A 27,948-nucleotide genomic window follows, 5' to 3' on the forward strand; every position below is an offset into this window, starting at 1 on the left:
TAAAGATAAGTTAACTCACAAATGGTAACAACGATACGCTAACACAGATAAGCTAGCTCGTAGATGCCAACCTTCCATGATCTTTGACCTCCTGCAGTGGACAAGTCGGACTACATGGTGGGCAGCTACGGCCCCAAGCCCAGCGAGGAGTACGAGTTCCTGACCAGCGCAGAAGAGGCGCCTAAAGGCATGTTGGCGCGCGGCACTTACAACATCAAGTCCAAGTTCACAGACGACGACAAACACGACCATCTGTCCTGGGAGTGGAGCCTCAGCATCAAGAAGGACTGGAAGGATTGACCTTCTTCCTCTTCCTCACCATTCCTTCTTTTTTCTTTCATGTTTTCTTCAAAGTATTAAACCTGCAAATTGAGAATGGAAAAAATAACTGCACAAAAGTCCAATTTTGTTTTGGCGTCAGTCATCCAAAAAGTTATGATTTAATTTGTTGTTTTTAGGATCACCTCCTCTGCCTTTGTGTGTGTGTGTGTGTGTGTGTGTGTGTGTGCGCGCTGACACTCTTCTTGCTGCTCATTTCTTGCTAAATGATTTGGCATTCAGGTCACCTTTTCCTCCCAAAGGTTAACAAATCTGCGTGTTTTGGCAGCTGCTGTGTAGCCTTCAAACTCACTGGAACTGGACAACCATTAGACTTCCTGTTGCATATTCCTTATATGGTCATTCCAAGCATTGACTGCGCCTCCTTTTCCTGAACATCAGCAAGTGATTGTTATTCTCTTAGTGTTTTTCTTCCAAGGGCAGCAGATCTATTTCCATCTTTTTGTCTGGTTTGGGTACATGTCATTCACAAATAAAGTGTTCAAATCCTCTTTCATAACAATAATGCATTCTTTCTTCCGTCAGTGTGTTCAGTCGTCCTGCAATGCATGCTGGGGGAAAACGGGCTTCAGCACACAGTAGTTTGGCAATTCATAAGAGGTTAAATGTTGCAGCGTGATTAAGGAGCAGGTGGAGGATTAAAAGATTATTTAACCCTCTGGGGATATTTTAATTATCAAGCCAAACAGGACAAAATTATTTAGGCTTTTAAAGGACATCAAATATATATATACTTTTTTTGGCCTTTTTGTTCAGATTTCTCAAAGAAAAACAGCACTCTCTAAAAGTATCACATGTAATATGTTTAATTTACTTTGATCTTCTAAAAAAACATTTTGATCAATAATGTTGCATGTTTAAATTAGTAAAACGATGTATGCTAACATAATAGTACATCATTTAAAACTAATAATTACTGAAAACTAACATTTGATCAATACCTTTAAAAGCTTAAAATTAATCATTACAAGTTGGGGATTTTCTTTGGTATTTTTATGTAAATACATTTTAATTTTGTTTTTCTTTTGTTTGAGAGATCTGAGCAAAAAAAAAATCCAAAATATTTTTGTTATCCTTATAATATTAATAGATTTTTATTTTACATGAAATAACCCTCTTTGAATTATGAATAATTAACACCAAAACACAGCAAAAATTTACTTTAAGGACAAAAAACCCACCTTTTTTTGTCCCCTGAGGGTTAAATCACCTTTCCAGACACTCCTGCATGTTTGAGAGTAATAATCTGCATCTCGGCTTGAAGCAAGACGACTTGATTACGTCTGAAAATGGCCCCTTGAAGCAGGGTTCAAAGGTCACTTGTGGCTCTTCCTGCTCTTGCCGGCGTTGACGTCGCTCTTGGTCTTCTGCAGGCGGGAGAAGATCTCCTTGAAGAGGGTCTTGTACTCGGGCGTGTTCTGCCCCAGGCGCTGGTCCACCTGCTCCACCTGCCTGCTGATGCCCTCCAGGGCTTCCGGCGTGGAGGGGGTGTGAGGGGGAGTGGGCGGGGCCCGCGCCTCCTCCGCCACGGCCAGGCCGTAGTCCTTGATGGAGGGGTCCCTGGACACGGGTCGGGAGGTCTGCACCTCGGCGTGACAAAGGTCGTCTTGGTGGCGCCGACACTTGCCCAGCAGCTCCTCGTACTTCTCCAGCAGGGCATGGTACTGCTCGTCCACCTCGCTCAGGATGGACATTCCTCGCTTGCGTCCCGCCTGCCGCCTGCCCGGGGGGTCGCGGATGCTGATGGCGTTCAGAGCCGTGTCGCTGCAGCTTTTCCTCACGGGCGCTCCCGCCTCACCTGCATCGCCCGCCGCCTCCGAAGCCGCCGCGCTGTCCTCGTCGGGCGTGTCCGTCTCCGGCCCGTTGCCGAGCAGCGACTCCATGCCGTCCTCCGTCAGACTCACCCTGGACTTCCTCAGCAGCTGCATCTCCCGGAGCTCCGCCTCCAGCTCCCGAACTCGCAACTGGCAGCCCTCGGCGCCCAGGAGACGCTCCTCCAGGCGTACGAACTCCTGCAGCACGGCGGCGCACTCGCGCTCCGCTCCTTCCCGCTTGGAGCGCTCGGCGGACACGGCGGCGCGCAGAGACGAGGCCACGCCTCTCAGACGCTCGTTCTCCTCCTCTGCCGGCTGTCGCTCGACCAAATCCACGCTGCCCGGGTTGGCCAGGAGGAAGCCGTCCTCGTAGCTTCACAAAAACAAAGAAGAAAGATCAAAATCTGCTGGGTCTGTGAGCCATGGTGACGCATCGTGTTGCTCCGTGTGGCACGTGGGATGAAAATGAACTCTTCTGGAAATAAAAGTGGAATAAAAGCTAAATGAAAGTGAAATAGAAGCCCAATAAAAGTGGACTCAAAATGTTGTACAACTGAAAAAAGGGAATAAAAGCTAAATAGTTAAATAAAAGTGGACTAAAGGTGTAATACAAGTTATTATAAAATATGCTAAATATATAAAGTGACATCAACGTGTGATACGAGTCAGGAAAGTGGACTCAAAATGTACTAAAAGGGTTTAAAAGCATAATCAAAGTGGACTAAATGTGTAATAAAAAGGTAGTAAAAGTGTAATAAAAGAGTAATAAGTGTACAAAGAGTAAAACATGTAAGTGTAATAAAAGTGTAGTAGAAATATATTAAGTGTAGTAAAAGTGTACTAAAGTTTTCTAAAATTGTAGATAAAGTGTTCTAAAAGTGTATGGCGAAGTTGGTAGAGTGGCCGTGCCAGCAATCGGAGGGTTGCTGGTTACTGGGGTTCAATCCCCACCTTCTACCATCCTAGTCATGTCCGTTGTGTCCTTGGGCAAGACACTTCACCCTTGCTCCTGATGGCTGCTGGTTAGCGCCTTGCATGGCAGCTCCCGCCATCAGTGTGTGAATGTGTGTGTGAATGGGTGAATGTGGAAATATTGTCAAAGCGCTTTGAGTACCTTGAAGGTAGAAAAGCGCTATACAAGTATAACCCATTTATATTCATTTACTAAAGTGTTCTAAAAGTGTAGTACAAGTAAAAGGGTTCTAAGTTTGGTAAAAGTGTACTAAAGTGTTCTAAAAGCATACTAAAGTGTTCCATATGTAGTAAAATGTTCTAAAAGTGTAGTAAGTGTTGTAAAAGTGTACTAAAGCGTATTAAATGTACTAAAGTGTACTAATGTGTTCTAAAAATGTAGTTAAAGTGTACTTAAGTGTTCTAAAAGTGTAGTACAAGTGTGATACAAGTGTAGTAAAAGTGTTCTAAAGGTGTAGTGAATGTGTACTAAAGTGTAGCACAAGTGTAGTAAAAGTGTACTGAAGTGTTCTAAAGTGTAGTAAAAGTCTAGTATGAGTTTACTAAAGTGTTCTAAAAGTGTACTTAAGTGTAGTACAAGATGTTTAAAAGTGTAGTAAGTGTATTGAAGTGTACTAAAGTGTTCTAAAAGTGAAGTAAAAGTGCAGTAAACGTGTAGTTAAAAAGTATTAAAAGTGTACTAAAGTGTTCTAAAAGTGTAGTACAAGTGTTCTAAAAGTGTGCTGAAGTGTCCTAAAAGTGTACTAAAGTGTTCTAAATGTAGTAAAAGTGCAGTAAACGTGTAGTAAAAAAGTATTAAAAGTGTACTAAAGTGTTTTAAAAGTGTAGTAAAAGTGTGCTGAAGTGTCCTAAAAGTGTACGAAAGTGTTCTAAAAGTGAAGTGTTCTAAAAGTGTAGTAAAAGTGCAGTAAACGTGTCGTAAAAAAGTATTAAAAGTGTACTAAAGTGTTTTAAAAGTGTAGTACAAGTATAGTAAAATTATAGTAAAAGTAGAGGTGTAACGGTACACAAAAATATCGGTCCGGTACATACCTCGGTTTAGAGGTCACGGTTCGGTTCATTTTCAGTACAGTAAGAAAACAACAAAATATACATTTTTTGGTTATTTATTTACCAAATGTGTAAACAATGGCTTTATCCTTTTAACATTGGGAAGACTATAATAATTCTGCCCACGTTAATCAACATTAAACTGCCTCTAGTTGTTTCTCAGATTAAATAAAATGACAAAACTTTTCCTCTACATATAAAAAGTGCAACACTAAACAGTTTCAAGTCAACTCATCATGCTTAATTTATTACAGCATTTGGGAAGCCTGTAGTTGATTTTTATTATGTAAATGTTATATTTGTATCAACATGAGCTAGCAGGGACCCTGCCATTCAAAACTAGGCTGCTACATTACTAATGATTAATGTAACTATAGTTGAAAAAATAGTACAACAGCAATAGGAGAGACTATTCATCCCTGAACACCATGGAGTTCATGTAGGCTTAATGATGCACTTACATTATTATATCAACTATCAGAGACAGAAACTCTTCATTTAGCATCATGTCCTTTTTTGCTGCTTCAACACAGCTCAATCAACACAGAAAAAGGTCAAGTGAAATAACAGACAGACAGGGCTTTGCTGTCCGTAACACACACGCACGCACGCACGCACGCACGCACGCACGCACGCACGCACGCACGCACGCACGCACACGGCAACATGAGCCAACGTTACGCTAAAAGCTAATTAGCCTTCACCTCAAGCCAGGACTGCGAGCGTGCTGAGCTGCCGTTTAGGTTTCTAGAAGGTCAACGGGCTCATAGTGATGTTACCAGTAGTTGACTGGGAGGTGTTTGTTATACTTTGGAGAGAGTCCGCTGCCTGATGCTCACCTGCTAAACACCTATCTGCTCGACGCTGGAGCACTGATTCCATGCGCTCTGAATACGCACTGCTGATTGGCTGTTACCGCTCCGTGTGTAACCAATCAGATGGTTGTGTGGGTGGGACAATGCTGGGTGTTGTGTAGAGTACTGACAGAGACGCGGAGCAGCTTGTTAAGACTTTAGCTTTTGGCTACTTAATGTTTGTGTGGAAGCTCGTTCGGTACACCTCCGAACCGAACCGAACCGAAACCCCCGTACCGAAACTGTTCAATACAAATACACGTACCGTTACACCCATAAGTAAAAGAGTAGTTAAAGTGTAGTAAAAATATATTAAGAGTGGTACAAGTGTAGAAAAAATTTATTAAGTCTCCTAACGTGTCCTACAAATGTACTAAAGTGTTCTAAAAGTGCAGTACAAGTGCAGTAAAAGTGTACTAAAGTATTCTAAAAGTGTAATACAAGTGTAGTAAAAGTGTACTAAACTGTACTTAAGTCTTCCAAAAGTGTAGTACAAGTGTACTAAAGTGTTCTAAAAGTGTAGTACAAGTGTAGTAAAAGTGTAATAAGTATTCTAAAAGTGTAATACAAGTGTAGTAAAAGTGTACTAAACTGTACTTAAGTGTTCCAAAAGTGTAGTACAAGTGTACTAAAGCGTTCTAAAAGTGTACTAAAGTGTTCTAAAAGTGTAGTACAAGTGTAGTAAAAGTGTAATAAGTATTCTAAAAGTGTAGTAAAAGTGTACTAAACTGTACTTAAGTGTTCCAAAAGTGTAGTACAAGTGTACTAAAGTGTAGTACAAGTGTAGTAAATGTGTACTAAAAGTGTAGTAAAAGTGTGGTATGAGTTTACTAAAGTGTTCTAAAAGTGTACTTAAGTGTAGTACAAGTGTTCTAAAAGTGTAGTAAAAGTGTACTGATGTGTTCTAAAAGTGTAGTAAAAGTGAACTAAAGTTTTCTAAAAGTGTAGTATGAGTTTACTAAAGTGTAGTACAAGTGTTCTAAAAGTGTAGTAAAGTGTTCTAAAAGTGTAGTAAAAGTGTAATAAAAGTGTACTGAAGTGTCCTAAAAGTGTACTAAAGTGTTTTAAAAGTGTAGTAAAAACATATTGAGTGAACTAAAGTGTTTTAAAAGTGTAGTAAAAATGTAATAAGTGTAGTAAAAGTGTACTACAGTGTTTTAAAAGGGTAGTAATTGTACTAATCTTTTAAAAGTGTAGTAAAAGTGCAGTACAAGTGTAGGAAAAGTGTACTTAAGTGTTCTAAAAGTGTGGTACAAGTGTAGTAAAAGTGTACTAAAAGTATAGTAAAAGTGTACTTAAGTGTTCTAAAAGTGTAGTAAATGTGTACTAAAGTGTAAAGTGTAGTATGAGTTTACTAAACTTTTCTAAAAGTGTAGTAAAAGTGCAGTACAAGTGTAGTACAAGTGTAGTACAAATGTACTTAAGTGTGGTACAAGTGTAGTAAAAGTATACTAAAAGTGTAGTAAAAATGTGCAGTACAAGTGTAGTAAATGTGTACTGAAGTATTCTAAAAATGTAGTTAAAGTGTAATACAAAATTAAGTGAACTAAAGTGCTCTAAAAGTGTAGTACAAGTGTGGTACAAGTGTAGTAAAAGTGTATTAAAGTGTTCTAAAAGTGTAGTACAAGTGTGGTACAAGTGTAGTAAAAGTGTATTAAAGTGTTCTAAAAGTGTAGTACAAGTGTAGTATGCGTTTACTAGTGTTCTAAAAGTGTACTTAAGTGTAGTACAAGTGTTCTAGAAGTGTAGTAAAAGTGTAGTAAAGTGTTCTAAAAGTGTAGTAAAAGTGTACTGAAGTGTCCTAAGTGTACTAAAGTGCTGTAAAAGTGTAGTAAAAGTGTTCTAAAAGTGTAGTATGAGTTTACTAAAGTGTTCTAAAAGTGTAGTGAAAGTGTATTAAGGTGTTCTAAAAGTGTAGTAAAAGTGTATTAAAGTGTTCTTAAGGTGTTGTAAAAGTGTAGTAAAAGTGTATTAGTGTTCTAAAAGTGTAGTAAAAGTTTACTAAAGTGTTGTAAAACTGTAGTAGAAATGTTATAAAATTGGAGTAAAAGTGTATTAAAGTGTTCTAAAAGTGTTCTAAAAGTGTAGTAAAAGTGTAGTAAGTGTAGTAAAAGTATATTAGTGTTCTAAAAGTGTAGTAAAAGTGTACTAAAGTGTTGTAAAAGTGTACTAAAGTGTTGTAAAAGTGTAGTAAAAGTGTAATAAAAATGTTATAAAAGTGGAGTAAAAGTGTATTAAAGTGTTCTAAAAGTGTATTAAAGTGTTCTAAAAGTGTATTAAAGTGTTATAAAAGTGGAGTAAAAATGTAATAAAAGTAGTAAACATGTACTAAAGTATTTTAAAAGTGTAGTAAGTATAGTAAAAGTGTACTAAAGTTTTTCAAAAGTGTAGTAAAAGTTTCACCTTGGTGCAGTGCACAGTTCTTTAAGGCAAGGAAAGGAGTGGACTGTCTTGCGTCGTTCTTTGCGCTCTCTGAGGACCCTCAGCTCCTCCAAAGTTCTCAGCTCCTCCATTCGTGTGGTCAGACTGTCCACCTGACCCTGCAACGTCTCCATGGTGCCCGTCAACCTACACACACACACACACACACACACACACACACACACACACACACACACACACACACACACACACACACACACACACACACACACACACACACACACACACACACACACACACACACACACACACACACACACACACACACACACACACACACACACACACACACACACACACACACACACACACACACACACACACACGTCATGGTGATTTCAGGTACAGTAATGACAATCGCAGATCCGCAAGGATTAGCGCCTCAAGCAGCAGCTTAGAACAAAGACTCACGTCAAGTTGCTGATCATGAGAGTTCTCAGGGGGAAATGGTGGATTATGGGTATGCTAATATGATAAGTACCAAATACTGTACTAGGTCAACCAATGAAAGTGTATGTACTGCTGAGATGTTTCTAACCTAGCATGATGCAGCTATGCTAGTGTTGTTACAGTGTGTGACATCACAACACTGTCAAACACAGCAGTGTTGCCAGATGGGATATGCCAAATTATCGTACCAAAAATGATTGTATTTTGAAGAAAAGTATGATACATAAACTATATAGCCAAAAGTATTTGGCCACCCATCCAAATGATGAGAATCAGGTGTCCTAATCACTTGGCCCGGCCACAGGTGTATAAAATGAAACACTTAGGCATGCAGACTGTTTCTATAAACATTTGTGAAAGAATGGGCCGCTCTCAGTGATTTCCAGCGTGTCATAGGATGCCACCTGTGCAACAAATCCAGTTGTGAAATTTCCTCGCTCCTAAATATTCCAAAGTCAACTGTCGGCTTTATTATAAGAAAATGGAAGAGTTTGGGAACAACAGCAACTCAGCCACCAAGTGGTAGGCCACGTAAACTGAGGGGTCAGCGGATGCTGAAGCACATAGTGCAAAGACTTTCTGCACAGTCAGTTGCTACAGAGCTCCAAACTTCATGTGAGCTTCCAATTAGCCCACGTACAGTACGCAGAGAGCTTCATGGAATGGGTTTCCATGGCCGAGCAGCTGTATCTAAGCCATACATCATTAAGTCCAATGCAAAGCGTGGGATGCAGTGGTGTAAAGCACGTCACCACTGGACTCTAGAGCAGTAGAGACGCCTTCTCTTTGAGACACTTGTGATTTAGGGCTATATAAATAAACATTGATTGATTGATTGATTCTCTGGACTGATGAATCACGCTTTTCCATCTGGCAATCGAGTCTGGGTTTGGAGGTTGCCAGGAGAACGCTACATTTCGGACTGCGTTGTGCCGAGTGTGACATTTGGTGGAGGAGAAATTATGGTGTGGGGTTGTTTTTCAAGAGTTGGTCTTGGCCCCTTAGTTCCAGTGAAAGGAACTTTGAATGCTCCAGGATACCAAAACATTTTGGACAATTCCATGCTCCCAACCTTGTGGGAACAGTTTGGAGCGGCCCCTTCCTCCTCCAACATGACTGTGCACCACAAGGTCCATAAAGACATGGATGACAGAGGCTGGTGTGGATGAACTTGACTGGCCTGCACAGAGTCCTGACCTGAACCCGATAGAACACCTTTGGGATGAATTAGAACGAAGACAGAGCCAGGCCTTCTCGACCAACATCAGTGTGTGACCTCACCAATGCGCTTTTGGAAGAATGGTGGTGACATGTTTGTTACAGGTTACTTTGCCTTGGAGACTTTGTAAGTGTAAGTAATAAGCAACCATTATTATTTGATACTTGTTTATATTGACCAATGTGATTTTTTTTACCTGCAATATTGTTCAATGATTATTACGTATGTCTAGCTTGGGTGCAATTGTGTGCTTAGCTGTTGTGTAGCTGCTAGCTCCTAGTAGCCTACAGCCTAGCATGTTTACTTTTTGTAAATGACGTTACTAAAATAGAGAAGAAATTATGTGCTTATCAGAGGACCTTTAGATGTCAACTGTCTGTCCAGCTATGCACAAGTAAACACTCTGCAGGACTGCTTGTATCGAACATGATATCACACACAAGTAAACACGCTGCAGGACTGCTTGTATCGAACATGATATCACACACAAGTAAACACGCTGCAGGACTGCTTGTATCGAACATGATATCACACACAAGTAAACACGCTGCAGGACTGCTTGTATCGAACATGATATCACACACAAGTAAACACGCTGCAGGACTGCTTGTATCGAACATGATATCACACACAAGTAAACACTCTGCAGGACTGCTTGTATCGAACATGATATCACACACAAGTAAACACGCTGCAGGACTGCTTGTATCGAACATGATATCACACACAAGTAAACACTCTGCAGGACTGCTTGTATCGAACATGATATCACACACAAGTAAACACTCTGCAGGACTTCTTGTATTGAACATGATATCACACACAAGTAAACACTCTGCAGGACTGCTTGTATCACACATGATATCACACACAAGTAAACACTCTGCAGGACTGCTTGTATCGAACATGATATCACACACAAGTAAACACTGCAGGACTGCTTGTATCGAACATGATATCCCACACAAGTAAACACTCTGCAGGACTGCTTGTATCGAACATGATATCACACACAAGTAAACACTCTGCAGGACTGCTTGTATCGAACATGATATCACACACAAGTAAAACACGCTGCAGGACTGCTTGTATCGAACATGATATCACACACAAGTAAACACTCTGCAGGATTGCTTGTATCGAACATGATATCACACACAAGTAAACACTCTGCAGGACTTCTTGTATTGAACATGATATCACACACAAGTAAACACTCTGCAGGACTGCTTGTATCACACATGATATCACACACAAGTAAACACTCTGCAGGACTGCTTGTATCGAACATGATATCACACACAAGTAAACACTCTGCAGGACTGCTTGTATCGAACATGATATCACACACAAGTAAACACGCTGCAGGACTGCTTGTATCGAACATGGTATCCCACACAAGTAAACACTCTGCAGGACTGCTTGTATCACACATGATATCACACACAAATAAACACGCTGCAGGACTGCTTGTATCGCACATGATATCCCACACAAGTAAACACTCTGCAGACTGCATGTATCACACATGATATCACACACAAGTAAACACTCTGCAGGACTGCTTGTATCGAACATGATATCACACACAAGTAAACACTCTGCAGGACTGCTTGTATCAAACATGATATCACACACAAGTAAACACGCTGCAGGACTGCTTGTATCGAACATGGTATCCCACACAAGTAAACACTCTGCAGGACTGCTTGTATCACACATGATATCACACACAAGTAAACACTCTGCAGGCCTGCTTGTATCGCACATGATATCCCACACAAATAAACACGCTGCAGGACTGCTTGTATCGCACATGATATCCCACACAAGTAAACACTCTGCAGACTGCATGTATCACACATGATATCACACACAAGTAAACACGCTGCAGGACGGCTTGTATCGCACATGATATAACAAGTAAACACTCTGCAGGACTGCTTGTATCGCACATTATATCCCACACAAATAAACACGCTGCAGGACTGCTTGTATCGCACATGATATCCCACACAAGTAAACACTCTGCAGGACTGCTTGTATCACACACAAGTAAACACGCTGCAGGACTGCTTGTATCGCACATGATATAACAAGTAAACACTCTGCAGGACTGCTTGTATCGCACATGATATCACACACGTAAACACGCTACAGGACTGCTTGTATCACACAAGTAAACACGCTGCAGGACTGCTTGTATCGCACATGATATCCCACACAAGTAAACACGCTGCAGGACTGCTTGTATCGCACATGATATCACACAAAAGTTAACACACTGCAGTACTGCTTGTACCGCACATTTAACATGCGAGCTAATATCATCCATTACTTGTTTTTTATTGCTAATATACCGATAGCCGATATCAATATCAATTTAGGACACCTATAGTGTTTGCCAATAGAAAGAGGGTGAAATGATATTACAAACAATAATTATGATACATCTGGCAACGCTGGCGTGGACAAACACAGCTCATTAGCATTTAAGATAAAGCTCATTAGCATTAAAACTACAGTTCATTAGCATTAAAGCTACAGTTCATTAGCATTAAAGCTACAGACACATAAATCAGTGTTTACGATACAGTATGTTCACTAAAAGCACTTTTTTAACTGTGGAGATCTTGTGCCACACCCTTATAATACGTTATTGTGGAAGTATATAAAAATAATATGGAACCTTAATAATAATACTAATAATGATGATGATGATGATGCAAGAAGCTCACCTGTCTATTTTCTGCTGCGAGGCCTTGCTCTCCAGCACCAGCTTCTCATTAGTGATCTCCAACTCTCTGGCGGTCACGTCCAGCTGCTCGTAGACTTTGGCGTGCTGCTCGTTCATGTCCCGCAACATCTCCAGCTGCTTGGACAGGTACTGCACGAGGAAGACCAGTCCTCATTTAGCCTGAACGCTGCATGACGGTCCAATCACATGCTCCAAATATTATCCTTTTAAAAAATGGTGTTTGCTTTCCCGAACCGTACGACTTTGTGTAGTTTTTGTTAACTTTGTTAGGCTGCTTATTTGCTCCTAGATGTGCGTGTACCTCGATCTCCTGCACTTGCTCCTCATTGTTGACGTACATCTGCTGCAGGGAGTCCTCCAGCTCCTTGTTGCGCTCCAGGAGAGTTTTACCCAGCTCAGCTGCCAGGTGCAAGTCTGGTGGGAGAGCACAAAGCCATTCTAAAGATCAACAATGAGGGAAAAGATGCAGCCAGGAGACAAAACACACTTACAAAGGTGTGAGGCACAAATGTAGCATGAGCTAACTTTTATTTATTTTTTGCAAATTTTGAGTCATAACTTAGTACTTGACATATACTTATTGTTAGCATGATAACCTTAGAATGTTAGCATGATAACCTTAGAATGTTAGCCCGCTAAAATTAGCATGCTTACCCCAGAGCCATATAACTTGGCATTTGACATATACTTACTGTTAGCATGCTAACATCTTTTTTGTAAAATGTGCAACCATTTACCCCAGAGTTATTTAATTTGGTAATTGATATATGCTAACTGTTATCATGCTAATATTGACATGCCAACTTTTTTTTGCTAATTTTGCAGCCCTTTATCCGAGCCATTTAACTTGGTACTTAACATTTGCTAACTGTTAGCATGCTAATCTTTTTTGTTAATTTTACAACTGTTTACCCAAGTCACATAATGTGGTATTTGAAATGTACTTACTGTTAGAATGATAACTTTTTTTTCTGGGCAAATTTTGCAACTGTTTACCCCAAAGTCATAAATTGTTACTTGACATATGCTACCTGTTACCGTGCTAATATTGACATGGCAATTTTTTAAATAAATTTTTTTACTGATTTTGCCACTGTTTACCCGAGTTATATAACTTAGTTTTTGACATCCTATAATTGTCAGCATGCTAATCTTAACGAATAACATACCCAACTTTTTTTGTTAATTTTGCAACTGTTTACCCCAGAGTCATATAACTTGGCACTGGACATATGCTAACTGTTAACATATTAACATAAGCATGCTAGCATGCCAATATTAACACGCTAACTTTTTTTTTGCAAATTTTACAACCGTTAACCCCAGAGTCATACAACTTGGTACTTGACAAACAGTATACTTACTATTTGCATGCCCACTTGTTTTGCTACATGTTAAGTGTTTGCTAAGTGTTAGCTTGCTAACTGTAACATGCAAACATTAACATGCTAACTTTTTTTGTTAGTTTGGTAACCGTTTACCCCAGAGCCATATACTTTGGTACTTGACATCTATTAACTGTTAGCATGCTAAAATTAACTGTTAGCATGCTAACCTGTGCAAGCTAACATGCCAATATTATCATGCTAATAATTTTAGCCAATTTTTCCGCCGTACACTTCAGAGTCACTTAACTTGGTACTTGACACATGTTAACCCAGTCCTTCTCAAATAGTAGATAATAGAGGTGCATATGACCTCAGGAAACATACTTTTTTTTGCTGTACCAGAATATGATGAAGCACTTGGCTTTACTGTAACCACGGTGGGAGACGAGGAAAGACCAGTGTGTTGTTTACTTTATTGTTAATAAGCTTACAATGTTTTGCAGAGGTATAATTATAACAATTTTATAGACAAACTAGATGAGGCAATTCCTGAAGGAATTGCATGTGACGCTCCAATGCTAAAGTTGAATTGAAATCCTGGATTTTTTTTAGAATTTTTGAAAGGGAGCACATACAGGCTAAATATTTTGAAGTTGGAACAGTTTGAATCAGATGAAAAATGTGGGAGTTACGGAACTTTGAAGAATGCCCCATTGATTTCAATGGGAATTTCCCCAAAACTTTGGAGTTTCGGGAAAAGCAGGAATTTTTTTGAAAATGGTAAAAAACTTAAATGTAGTGAATGAGTTGAAATGGTTGGTGTTGGAATTTTTCAAATCGGTCGAGAAATTTTGAAGTAGTAACATGTTGAATTGAGAAATTATATTAACGACGCCCTGCGCGACACCATTGATAGTGTAGCATCGCTAAAGCTAAAAAGGGCCCCTAAAAGGCGTACCCCATGGTTTACAGAAGAAACTAAAGCCCAGAAATTATCATGTAGAAAGCTGGAACGCAAATGGCGTGCGACTAAACTTGAGGTTTTCCATCAAGCATGGAGTGATAGTTTAATAACTTATAAACGCATGCTTACCTCAGCTAAAGCTAAATATTACTCAAATCTCATCCACCTCAACAAAAATGATCCTAAATTTTTGTTTAGTACAGTAGCATCACTAACCCAACAAGGGACTCCTCCCAGTAGCTCCACCCACTCAGCAGATGACTTTATGAATTTCTTTAATAAGAAAATTGAAGTCATTAGAAAAGAGATTAAAGACAGTGCTTCTCAGCTACAACTGGGTTCTATTAACACAGATACGACTGTATATACGACGGACACTGCCCTCCAAAATAGTTTCTCTCTCTTTAATGAAATAACATTGGAGGAATTGTTAAAATGTGTAAATGGGACAAAACAAACAACATGTTTACTTGACCCAATTCCTGGGAAACTTATCAAGGAGCTTTTTGTTTTATTAGGTCCATCAGTGTTAAATATTATAAACTTATCACTTTCCTCTGGCACTGTTCCCCTAGCATTCAAAAAAGCGGTTATTCATCCTCTGCTCAAAAGACCTAACCTCGATCCTGACCTCATGGTGAACTACCGGCCGGTGTCCCACCTTCCGTTTATCTCGAAAATTCTCGAAAAAATTGTCGCACAGCAGCTAAATGAACACTTAGCGTCTAACAATCTCTGTGAACCTTTTCAATCCGGTTTCAGGGCAAATCACTCTACGGAGACAGCCCTCGCAAAAATGACTAATGATCTATTGCTAACGATGGATTCTGATGCGTCATCTATGTTGCTGCTTCTTGATCTTAGCGCCGCTTTCGATACTGTTGATCATAATATTTTATTAGAGCGTATCAAAACGCGTATTGGGATGTCAGACTTAGCCTTGTCTTGGTTTAACTCTTATCTTACTGACAGGATGCAGTGTGTCTCCCATAACAATGTCACCTCGGACTATGTTAAGGTAACGTGCGGAGTTCCCCAGGGTTCGGTTCTTGGCCCTGCACTCTTTAGTATTTACATGCTGCCGCTAGGTGACATCATACGCAAATATGGTGTTAGCTTTCACTGTTATGCTGATGACACCCAACTCTACATGCCCCTAAAGTTGACCAACACGCCGGATTGTAGTCAGCTGGAGGCGTGTCTTAATGAAATTAAACAATGGATGTCCGCTAACTTTTTGCAACTCAACGCTAAGAAAACGGAAATGCTGATTATCGGTCCTGCTCAACACCGACATCTATTTAATAATACCACCTTAACATTTGACAACCAAACAATTAAACAAGGCGACTCGGTAAAGAATCTGGGTATTATCTTCGACCCAACTCTCTCGTTTGAGTCACACATTAAGAGTGTTACTAAAACGGCCTTCTTTCATCTCCGTAATATCGCTAAAATTTGTTCCATTTTGTCCACAAGCGATGCTGAGATCATTATCCATGCGTTCGTTACATCTCGTCTCGATTACTGTAACGTTTTATTTTCGGGCCTCCCTATGTCTAGCATTAAAAGATTACAGATGGTACAAAATGCGGCTGCTAGACTTTTGACAAAAACAAGAAAGTTTGATCATATTACGCCTATACTGGCTCACTTGCACTGGCTTCCTGTGCACCTAAGATGCGACTTTAAGGTTTTACTACTTACGTATAAAATACTACACGGTCTAGCTCCTGCCTATCTTGCCGATTGTATTGTACCATATGTCCCGGCAAGAAATCTGCGTTCAAAGAACTCCGGCTTATTAGTGATTCCCAGAGCCCAAAAAAAGTCTGCGGGCTATAGAGCGTTTTCTATTCGGGCTCCAATACTATGGAATGCCCTCCCGGTAAAAGTTAGAGATGCTACCTCAGTAGAAGCATTTAAGTCTCATCTTAAAACTCATTTGTATACTCTAGCCTTTAAATAGACTCCCTTTTTAGACCAGTTGATCTGCCGTTTCTTTTCTTTTCTTTTCTACTCTGCTCCGGGGTGGACCGCTAGCCTGTTCATCGGATGGGGACATCTCTACGCTGCTGACCCGTCTCCGCTCGGGATGGTTCCTGCTGGCCCCACCATGGACTGGACTTTCGCTGATGTGTTGGACTTTCACAATATTATGTCAGACCCACTCGACATCCATTGCTTTCGGTCTCCCTTAGAGGGGGGGGGGGGGGGTGGGGGGTTTACCCACATATGCGGTCCTCTCCAAGGTTTCTCATAGTCATTCACATTGACGTCCCACTGGGGTGAGTTTTCCTTGCCCGTATGTGGGCTCTGTACCGAGGATGTCGTTGTGGCTTGTACAGCCCTTTGAGACACTTGTGATTTAGGGCTATATAAATAAACATTGATTGATTGATTGATTGAAGGAATTCTTGGAATTTCGGGAAAACCGGGTATTTTTCCATTTTAAAAAACAACTTCGGTTTTTGTCCTGATTAAGAGGAATGTTTTGACGGTGGAACGGTTGACGTGTTGAAAAATGTGGAAATGGTGGAAGTTTAAAAAAATGGTCAATTCATTTTGAATGGGAAAAATGTCCCGGAAAACTTGGAATTCTGGGAAAGCCTGTGATTCCCGAATAGGCTGAACAGTTTGAATCGGGTGAAAATGTGGAAGGTAGAGCGTGCCATAATCTGGAGAAGAAGAAGAAGTTTAATAAATAGATGAATTGTGGTGTAGATTTTGGTGTAATGCTTTGGAGCATTCACACAATTATACTACTTGTAGTGGTGGTGGTGGTGGGGAATCATATTTTCTTCTTCCTAGGGTGGGCGTAACAATTTTTTTTAGAAGCACTGTTTTAACATGTGTCATCAGTTATATGACTGCAAAGTGTTGGCGTGCAAAATTTGCAAAAAGTGCTTAAAAAGTTAGCAGGTTAATGAGGCTTTCCTCCATCTTGATCCTGTGTGGAGTAAAGGCAAGATGAACGCAACAAATCTGGGACTGGACGAGTTCTCACTAGGGATGTGCTGATCGATGGCCACTGATCAGTATCGGTACAAAAGTATGTGACCGCCTTTGCCAATGAATGCCGATCACAAACACAGATCCCCTCTGACTGACACTGTATCCATTTTTAGTGCCCCAGTTGACAAGCAGCTAGCAGATCACTATGAGTCTCCATACACAGTGTGGAGCTGCTTATTTAAGTTAATAATAATATTGCCGAGCCCTAGCACACATGGACAGTACACAAGTAGAGCAGGCAGAGGGAAAGTAATAGTTTGTTATATTAGTGGACATGACTGCAGCTTGGGACGGTAGAGCTCGGTTGGTAGAGTGGCCGTGCCAGCTACTTGAGGGTTCCAGGTTCGGTCCCCGCTTCCGCCATCCTAGTCACTGCCGTTGTGTCCTTGGGCAAGACACTTCACCCACCTGCTCCCAGTGCCACCCACACTGGTTTAAATGTAACTTAGTTATATGGTTTCACTATGTAAAGCGCTTTGAGTCACTAGAGAAAAAGCGCTATATAAATATAATTCACTTCACTTGTGAAATACGATTGACACATTCGCACTGGAACAGTAGAAGAAGAAGGCCTGAGTGGCTGAAGTGTAAATGAACTGGCGAGAGAGCACCTCCCACGTCGCCTCACACTACTCCGCAAAGAACATTTATTGTCTTTCTGTCGCTCACGTTTATCCGCCGCGCTACGTCATCTCTGCACACGAGAGATGAGAATGACCTCGTTGCGTAACTGCACTGCAATGCATTCTGGGTCACATTCACGCTGGAGGACAAGTTGGTATTAGCTGCAAGGCTGAAGAGGTCTGGGCTGGTCTGGTGTTCCTTAATCAGATCAAGCCGGCAGGGCTTAATGATTTTCAGACTTTAAGATGCGGCATACACACATACTGTATATATATACATATATACACACACATAGTGGACAGAATCCACCTGACTCCTCATGTACAAATGATGAGGTCATCAGGAGAAGTGTTGCTGCTGAGGCCAGCTCTGCAAAGAGACACACTCAGCACATTCACGCTGGTTGAAATGCATCCGTGTGTTAAGAGAGAGTCGCCAGCACGCACACACTCGCACCTTTTCAACAAGACCAAAGTGTGTGTGCTTAGTTACAACTACAGATTGACCCGATTATCGGCGCTGGTTTTCGACATTTTGACATATATCGGCCTCTGTTTTATCGTTTTTTCTTGTTTTTTTACATCTACAACAGAACTACATCAGCAGATACAATACATACACATATGATACCAGTATTGAAAACATGATTATTACGTCCTGCATGTGAAGAGTTCCCTTTTTATTCCCCCTGCAGCGCTTATTATATAAGCACAGAAGAGCAGGCAGCAGCTCACACATTCTCATACTTTCTGTAACATCCAGGAAGAAATGATGTCAGACAGCTTGAAAAACGTTTAAACTATAATCTACGACAGGGCTGTTCAACGTCATCATGAAGAGGGCCCCAGTTTCAAGAGTCCGAGGGCTTTGGGGCCGGACATCGAAATGTGGATGTTTTGTCAGGAAGTGCCTCCGCAGGCTACATTCCTTTGAGACTTAGTTTACTTCATTACAAAGTAAACACATGGGCTTTCACACTGCACTGTAGTGTTGTCCCGATACCAATATTGTGGTACCCATACCAAAATGTATTTTGATACTTTTTGGTACTTTGATACTTTTCTAAATAAAGGGGACCACAAACAATTGCATTATTGGCTTTATTTTAACAAAAAAATCTTAGGGTACATTAAACATATGTTTCTTTTGCAAGTTTTTCCTTAAATAAAATAGTAAACATACAAGACAACTTGTCTTTTAGTAGTAAGTAAGCAAACAAAGCCTCCTAATTAGTCTGCTGACGTATGCAGTAACATATTGTGTCATTTATCATTCTATTTTGTCAAAACTATAAAGGACAAGCTGCAAAAATGGATTATTAATCTACTCGTTCATTTACTGTTAATATCTGCTTACTTTCTCTTTGAAAATGTTCTATCTACACTTCTGTTAAAATGTTATAATCACTTATTCTTCTGTTTGATACTGTACATTAGTTTTGGATGATATCAATCCGATACCAAGTAGTTACAAGATCATACATTGTTCATATTCAAAGTCCTTATGTGTCCAGGGACATATATCCTGACTTTATAAACATATGCAGTTTAAAAAAAAGGAAAAAAGATTTTGTGACGATAAAGAAATATAGTTGTAATCATAGTAATATCGACTAGATACTCTGTTGTACTTGGTATCATTACAGTGGATGTCAGGTGTAGATCCACCCATGGCATACATTCAGGGTGCTAGCTTGCGGTTAGCGGTTAGCTATTGTATCCTCCTACGGTGTGTAGTGAAGCATGTTTAGCTATTCCTCGTCCTGCAGGGATGATACTTGTAAGAAACTTACTTTATTTGTCGCCATGGAGGCGAGGATTAGTGATTTAGAAGTAGCTAAAGCACTGCCGACTGCGAATGGACGTTCGCCGCTAGCTAGCTAGCCATGTCTTAAAGCACCTCTTCCTGAGGGCGTTTCAGTGTTATAACTTCACCTTTAGTTTTTAAGCCAAAATGCGACCATTCTCCCTTTTCGGTCTACACATTGTGTCTGCTTGTAAGTACTCTGTGATTGCGCGCTGCCGAATATGCTCGTATGCTCCTAAAACCAGCAATGTCATGGGGTGATGACGCGCCGTCATGCCCGGGAACCGGTACTTTTCAAACAGAGTGTAGTAATGTTTTGGATTCATTAGTACTGCGATACTATACCAGCACCGGTATACCGTAAACAACCCTAATCTATAGTACATCAAACATTGTACACAATGTATGTGACTTATCACAAATAATCGCCCTCTACTTGTCAAATTTAGCGCTACATGTATCAAACGAGCTTTGATCGGCGGTTACTCTCAGACAAAACAACACGACCACAAATACAAAATACATCACAAAATCAGTCATTTCAATACAAAACAAATTAAATATCTTTATGCACAATATCTACTTCCAAATGTTTGACCAAGTTTCGCGAAGAATCTTACACGTGTGGATTTCTATCATTGTTGCTTCTTGTCTAGAACACTGTGTCCGTCGCTTAAAAGGTCCGACAGGAAACATTGACTTGAGCACTTGCTCTGGGCTGTTTGTATTGAGATACAATGTGTCCGAATACTTCTGTTTCAACCATTGATGTCACGCGCAAACGTCATCATACATAGACGTTTTCAACCGGAAGTTTCGCGGGAAATTTAAAATTGCACTTTATACTGTAAGTTAACCCGGCCGTATTGGCATGTGTGACCGCTAGCCTGTTCATCGGATGGGGACATCTCTACGCTGCTGACCCGTCTCCGCTCGGGATGGTTCCTGCTGGCCCCACTATGGACTGGACTTTCGCTGATGTGTTGGACTTTCACAATATTATGTCAGACCCACTCGACATCCATTGCTTTCGGTCTCCCCTAGGGGGGGGGTTACCCACATATGCGGTCCTCTCCAAGGTTTCTCATAGTCATTCACATTGACGTCCCACTGGGGTGAGTTTTCCTTGACCGTATGTGGGCTCTGTACCGAGGATGTCGTTGTGGCTTGTACAGCCCTTTGAGACACTTGTGATTTAGGGCTATATAAATAAACATTGATTGATTGATTGATTGATTGATTGATTGATGTGTTGCAATGTTAAGATTTCATCATTGATATATAAACTATCAGACTGCGTGGTCGGTAGTAGTGGGTTTCAGTAGGCCTTTAAGAACGGCAGACTTTTAAAAAAGTTTAGCACTTTTGATAAAGATTTTACCGTCTGCGGCGTCATCACAACAAAAATGGTGGTTGAGAAAGGTCAAAAGAAACGTAAACGCGGCAAGACAATATCATAAATTACAACACAACAACTTTCAGCTACAGCTCGATTGCAAAAGCCACAACGAAGACAAACGACACAACACAATAATATAAAACCGCAACACAACTTTAAGCCACAACGGAAGTGACAGCGGAGGAAGTTACGGCGACGCACCGACTACCGGAACACAAGTAGAAGAGATTTGAGTCTATCTTAGATGAGCTCGGGCCTAGCGAAGCCGGCGGCGTTTCTGGGTGTTTTTGATACATGGCGTGGTTAGAGTGTCCGCCTTGATCGGTAGGCCGTGAGTTCAAACCCCGGCAGAGTCAAACCAAAGACTATAAAAATGGGACCCATTACCTCCCTGCTTGGCACTCAGCATCAAGGGTTGGAATTGGGGGTTAAATCACCAAAAATGATTCCTGGGCACGGCCACCGCTGCTGCTCCCTCCACCTCCCAGGGGATGAACAAGGGGATGGGTCGAATGCAGAGATTAATTTCACCACACCTAGTGTGTGTGTGACAATTGTTGGTACTTAAACTTTTTTAACTTTTACACTACCGTTCAAAAGTTTGGGGTCACATTGAAATGTCCTTATTTTTTAAGGAAAACACTGTACTTTTCAATGAAGATAACTTTAAACTAGTCTTAACTTTAAAGAAATACACTCTATACATTGCTAATGTGGTAAATGACTATTCTAGCTGCAAATGTCTGGTTTTTGGTGCAATATCTACATAGGTGTATAGAGGCCCATTTCCAGAAACTATCACTCCAGTGTTCTAATGGTACAATGTGTTTGCTCATTGGCTCAGAAGGCTAATTGATGATTAGAAAACCCTTGTGCAATCATGTTCACACATCTGAAAACAGTTTAGCTCGTTACAGAAGCTACAAAACTTCCTTTGAGTAGATTGAGTTTCTGGAGCATCACATTTGTGGGGTCAATTAAACGCTCAAAATGGCCAGAAAAAGAGAACTTTCATCTGAAACTCGACAGTCTATTCTTGTTCTTAGAAATGAAGGCTATTCCACAAAATTGTTTGGGTGACCCCAAACTTTTGAACGGTAGTGTACTTTGCATAGTAGAGTTTTAACTTGCACTTAGAGATGTAGCGACGAAGTGTAGTTACTGACATTGATTTTCTTAAGTGTTCCTGAGCCCATGTGGTGTTATCCTTTACACACTGATGTCCCTTTTTGATGCAGTAACGCCTGAGGGATCCAAGGTCCGTAATATCATTGCTTACGTGCAGCGATTTCTCCAGATTCTCTGAAACTTTTGATGATATTACAGACCGTAGATGGTGAAATCCCTAAATCCCTTGCAATAGCTGGTTGAGAAATGTTGTTCTTAAACTGCTCGACAATTTTCTCACGCATTTTTTCACAATGTGGCGATCCTCGCCCCATCCTTGTTTGTGAATGACTGAGCATTTCATGGAAGCTGCTTTTATACGCAATCATGGCACCCACCTGTTCCCAATTAGCCTGTTCACCTGTGGGATGTTCCAAATAAGTGTTTGATGAGCATACTTCAATTTGCTCAGTCTGTTTTTGCCACTTGTGCCACCTTTTTTGAAACATGTTGCAGACATCAAATTCCAAATGAGCTGATATTTGCAAAAAATAAAGTTTTCCAGTTCAAACTAAGTATCTTGTCTTTGCAGTCTATTCAATTGAATATAGGTTGAAAAGAATTAGCAAATCATTGTATTCTGTATTTATTTACCATTTACACAACGTGCCAACTTCACTGGTTTTGGGTTTTGTAAAACCGCAACACAACTTTAAGCCATAAAAGATGCGACCGACACAACAGAAGTGACAGGTGAGCAAGTTACGGCGACACACCGCCTTCCGGAACACAAAGAGAAGTGATTTGATGATAAAGAAAGAAACATAAATCGATGGATGAAAGAAGTTCTGGAAATGAGGAAGTGAGGGGCCAACGCCATCAACAGGGATGAGGGGTCATACATGATTATGCACACCTGGAACGCTGTCCTTCATCGGAGTCGGCTGGGTGGAGAACAGATACTATATCTTCTCTTAAAATGTTGGTTACTGTTCTTTTTTTTTTTTTAAACTGCTTAAATGTTGAAAAGGTGAGCAGAAAACGTTCCTCTTGTTAATTGGTCACAAGTTATTCAAATAGGATGTGAATGCATTGGCCATTAATTGCTGTTTACTTGTTTGTTTGTATCCATACTCATTCATACATCATTTATACATCTGTGATACGCGAAGGGAGGATCCGGTTTCAACCTCGGTAAGAGTGTTAGCTTGTGCTTAGCTAGCAAAGACAAAGTTGTGTGAAAAATAATCATTTAGCCAAAGTCAGCCAGCTAAACTCTGTCTACATCAATTCAAGTACTTTCTAAAGCAGCGTCAATTTGCAATGCAATAAAAACAAAAAGAGCCAACAACAAACGCTACAGACACCCACAGAGACAAGACATTAGGCACCAATGCGGAGGTATCGTAAGATTAAACATACAATCTGTTAGATGGTTAACATATTTAGAATTAATCAATGATACAATTCTACACAGAGTCCGATAGAGTGCTAAAATGCCAAGAGTTAATCAATAAATAATATAACAGGGTGCAGCTTTTTTTTCTTTTTGAGTTAGTTAGATTTGGTGTTTTGTTGGTTTTTATTGCTATTTTAACTGCTTTTTTTTATACAAAAACATACATGTTTTTTTACTAGCACTTTGCCTTTCCATCCATCCATTTTCTACCGCTTGTCCCTTTCGGGGTCGCGAGGGGTGCTGGAGCCTATCTCAGCTGCATTCGGGTGGAAGGCGGGGTAAACCCTGGACAAGTCACCACCTCATCACAGGGCCAACACAGATAGACAACATTCACACACTAGGGACCATTTAGTGTTGCCAATCAACCTATCCCCAGGTGCATGTCTTTGGAGGTGAGAGGAAGCCGGAGTACCCTGAGGGAACCCACGCAGTCACGGGGAGAACATGCAAACCTTACTTTTAAATGGCCATTTCATTAGTCATTTTAATAGTAACAGCTGAATGAGCAGCAAAGTTACACTATAATAAATATTTATCAACAAATTCATCATCTTTGTCATTCGTAAGCACATGCCTAAAATACCTTAAGCTGCACTTAAAAGTTGATGGAAAAACAAGAGCCATTAAATATGTGTACACATGTATTATGGCCAAACATCTAAATTTTTGTTTCATCTGACATCACATGGACAAAGATAAGACCTTCTGGAGGAAAGTTCTGTGGTCAGATGAAACACAAATTGAGCTGTTTGGCCACAATACCCAGCAATATGTTTGGAGGAGAAAAAGTGAGGCCTTTAATCCCAGGAACACCATACCTACCGTCAAGCATGGTGGTGGTAGTATTATGCCCTGGGCCTGTTTTGCTGCCAATGGAACTGGTGCTTTACAGAGAGTACATGAAAATTCTTCAGGACAACCTAAAATCATCAGCCCGGAGGTTGGGTCTTGGGCGCAGTTGGATGTTCCAACAGAACAATGACCCCAAACACGTCAAAAGTGGTAAACAAATGGCTAAATCAGGCTAGAATTAAGGTTTTAGAATGGCCTTCCCAAAGTCGTGACTTAAACGTGTGGACAATGCTGAAGAAACAAATCCATGTCAGAAAACCAACACATTTAGCTGAACTGCACCAATTTTGTCAAGAGGAGTGGTCAAAAATTCAAGCAGAAGCTTGCCAGAAGCTTGTGGATGGCCACCAAAAGCGCCTTAAAGGCCTACTGAAACCCACTACTACCGGCCACGCAGTCTGATAGTTTATATATCAATGATGAAATCTTAACATTGCAACACATGCCAATACGGCCGGGTTAGATTAGTAAAGTGCAATTTTAAATTTCCCGCTGAAAACGTCTCGGTATGATGACGTTTGCACGTGATGTCACGGATTGTAGAGGACATTTTGGGACACCATTGTGGCCAGCTATTAAGTCGTCTGTTTTCATCGCAAAATTCCGCAGTATTCTGGACATGTGTGTTGGTGAATCTTTTGCAATTTGTTTAATGAACAATGAAGACAGTAAAGAAGAAAGCTGTAGGTGGGAAGCGGTGTATTAGCGGCCGGCTGAACTGGGGCAACAGAGACTCTTACCAGGAGGACTTTGAATTGGATACGCGGTACCGTGAGTACGCAGCTGCGGCTTCCAAACATTTGATCGCTTGCCCGTACGTGCGTGCCGCTATGTGCATGTCACGTATGTAACTTTGGGGAAATATATGTGCTGTATGAACTTTGCGGAGGTGAACGGTACTTTGGGCTGTGGGATTGAGTGTGTTGTGCGGGTGTTTGATTTGTTTTGGCGGGTTATATGGACGGGAGGGGGGAAGTGTTTGTTACGCGGATTAATTTGTGGCATATTAAATATAAGCCTGGTTGTGTTGTGGCTAATAGAGTATATATATGTCTTGTGTTTATTTACTGTTTTAGTCATTCCCAGCTGAATATCAGGTCCAACCCGCCTCTCACAGATCTTCCCTATCTGAATCGCTTCCACTGCCCTCTAATCCATACTTGCCAACCCTCCCGTTTTTAGCGGGAGACTCCCGGTATTCAGCGCCTCTCCCGATAAACTCCCGGCAGAAATTTTCTCCCGACAAACTCCCGGTATTCAGCCGAAGCTGGAGGCCACCCCCTCCAGCTCAATGCGGACCTGAGTGGGGACAGCCTGTTCTCACGTCCGCTTTCCCACAATATAAACAGCTTGCCTGCCCAATGACGTCATAACATCTACGGCTTTTAGAGAGTAGAGTGCACAACTGCGCACACAAGGAGACAAAGCAGAAGAACGAGGAAGTTACAGACATAGAGACGCCATCGACGAGCAAGATGAAGAAATACGCTTGCAAGTTCCAAAACGAATGGAAACAAGAATTTCAGTTCATCCAGGACAGTTCGAAGGGGAAGGGGTATGTAATTATGTTGCCTGTACATTTTGAAAAACAGACTTCTTCATTGAACACGGTGGCCGAGTCATGAACGGAGGAGAAGTTAAACAGGACAATACTGCCATCTACTGGGTAGCCCCCGGAACACTGAAATTCAAGTATTTATTTTATTTATAAGTATAATAAAATAAATATATATATACATATATAGCTAGAATTCACTGAAAGTCAAGTATTTCATACACATACACATACATATATATATATATATATATATATATATATATATATATGAAATACTTGAGTTGGTGAATTCTAGCTGTAAATATACTCCCCTATTAACCACGCCCCCGCCCCACCCCGACCGCGCCCCCCCCCCCCCCCCCCCCCACCTCCCGGTATCGGAGGTCTCAAGGTTGGCAAGTATGCTCTAATCCTTCACTCTCACTTTCCTCATCCACAAATCTTTCATCCTCGCTCAAATGAATGGGGTAATCGTCGCTTTTTCGGTCCGAATCGCTCTCGCTGCTGGTGGCCATGATTGTAAACAATGTGCAGATGTGAGCAGCTCCACAACCTGTGATGTGACGCTACTTCCGGTACAGGCAAGGCTTTTTTATCAGTGACCAAAAGTTGCGAACTTTATCGTCGATGTTCTCTACTAAATCCTTCCAGCAAAAATATGGCAATATCGCGAAATGATCAAGTATGACACATAGAATGGACCTGCTATCCCCGTTTAAATAAGAAAATCTAATTTCAGTAGGCCTTTATTGCAGTGAAACTTGCCAAGGGACATGTATCCAAATATTAACATTGCTGTATGTATACATACATACAGCAATGTTAATATAAATAATCTGCTGGGTCCAAAGTATACTTTGGACCCAGCAGATTTGGTCACATTTTCAGTAGACCCATAATAAATTTATAAAAGAACCAAACTTCATGAATGTTTTTTTATGACAAACTAGTATGTGCTCCAATCGCTCTATCACAAAAAAATAAGAGTTGTAGAAATGATTGGAAACTCAAGACAGCCATGACATTATGTTCTTTACAAGTGTATGTAAACTTTTGACCACGACTGTATATCGTCCCTGAATCGTATGGGCAACCACAATTCGATTTGAATCGTTATTAAAATGAATCGTTACACCCCTAGTTTTATTAAATGGACTACAGATTGATGGAGCAGGAAATGAAGGCCAGTAAGAATATATTTTGGCATCACTTGATGAAGATGGAAATAATTGACAGCAGAAGGAAGAAGAAGGTCGATATTGAACAGGAAGATAAAATAATAGCATGGACTTCCATGGATAACACAAAGATGGATGAAGAAGCCTCACCTTGCTCCAAGTCACGTTGGTCGTACCAAGGCTCCTCTTCCTCCGTGACAAACTCCTCCATCTTGCCACCACGAAGCATCAAGTTTCAACTACTTTGTCCTCCGGCGAGATGGTGTTTTAACAACAACAATAATAACAAAATATGAATGATAACAATAATTCACTCCCAAGCACCCCCGGAAGTGACAAGACACAAAACCCGTAGCGACGCTAAAACCACCCCGAGGGTGGGGGGGAAAAGGCCTTTGAGACTAATAAATTGGACTCAAACCATCAACCGTTGTGACGGCGAGCGTTTTGAGTTCAGTTAATAGACGAGAAGGACGTCGTGGTGTTGGAAAAGAAGATTGCCGTGTCGCTGCCATCAGCCTTTGATGAGCATCATGCGCGGTGCTGCTGGGGCGTTCAAAGAAGCTCGGAAAATGCCGAACAAGGGTCTACGGCTGGGAAACGCACTTTAAAATATAGGAATGCAAACATTTAAATGTTACCAGTAATGCAAAATCGTGAATTATGTGTTAATTTATCATGTGCATTTACTTAATGTACATTAAAAAGTAATGTACAGTAAAAATAAATACGGTAGCCATACCGAATATACATTTTC

General features: G+C 40.8%; 2 protein-coding genes across 2 annotated transcripts in view; one reads left to right on the top strand and one right to left on the bottom strand.

The window, feature by feature from the left end:
- The window catches only part of LOC133652082 (rho GDP-dissociation inhibitor 1-like), a 44,694-nt gene extending 43,864 nt beyond the window's left edge, over nt 1-830 (top strand). Inside the window, exon 6 of the mRNA XM_062050458.1 lies at nt 98-830. Within this exon, the coding sequence (XP_061906442.1) occupies nt 98-300 (203 nt within the window). The 3' untranslated portion in view covers nt 301-830. The remainder of the gene's footprint in view (nt 1-97) is intronic.
- LOC133652081 (cerebellar degeneration-related protein 2-like) lies at nt 481-27,763 on the bottom strand. The gene is made up of 5 exons (XM_062050457.1): nt 27,342-27,763; nt 12,200-12,312; nt 11,879-12,027; nt 7,433-7,597; nt 481-2,526 (listed from the first exon to the last, which is right to left on the bottom strand). Exons 1-5 carry the CDS (start codon nt 27,418-27,420, stop codon nt 1,656-1,658), a joined length of 1,377 nt encoding a protein of 458 aa, XP_061906441.1. The 5' UTR covers nt 27,421-27,763; the 3' UTR covers nt 481-1,655.
- Nucleotides 27,764-27,948: the final 185 nt, after the last annotated feature.

This window comes from Entelurus aequoreus, linkage group LG06 (assembly GCF_033978785.1).
Source record: "Entelurus aequoreus isolate RoL-2023_Sb linkage group LG06, RoL_Eaeq_v1.1, whole genome shotgun sequence".
In the NCBI taxonomy this organism is placed as follows: Eukaryota; Metazoa; Chordata; class Actinopteri; order Syngnathiformes; family Syngnathidae; genus Entelurus; species Entelurus aequoreus.

What these genes read in the sequence shown, in the direction of transcription:
- LOC133652081 (XM_062050457.1), bottom strand. Translation starts at nt 27,420, where the DNA reads ATGCTTCGTGGTGGCAAGATGGAGGAGTTTGTCACGGAGGAAGAGGAG. An exon ending in AGCAAGTGCAGGAGATCGAG is followed by an intron (nt 12,028 to 12,199) that starts GTACACGCACAT and finishes TTCCTCGTGCAG; the next exon opens with TACCTGTCCAAGCAGCTGGA. An exon ending in GAACTGTGCACTGCACCAAG is followed by an intron (nt 2,527 to 7,432) that starts GTGAAACTTTTA and finishes GTTTTTGTGAAG; the next exon opens with CTACGAGGACGGCTTCCTCC.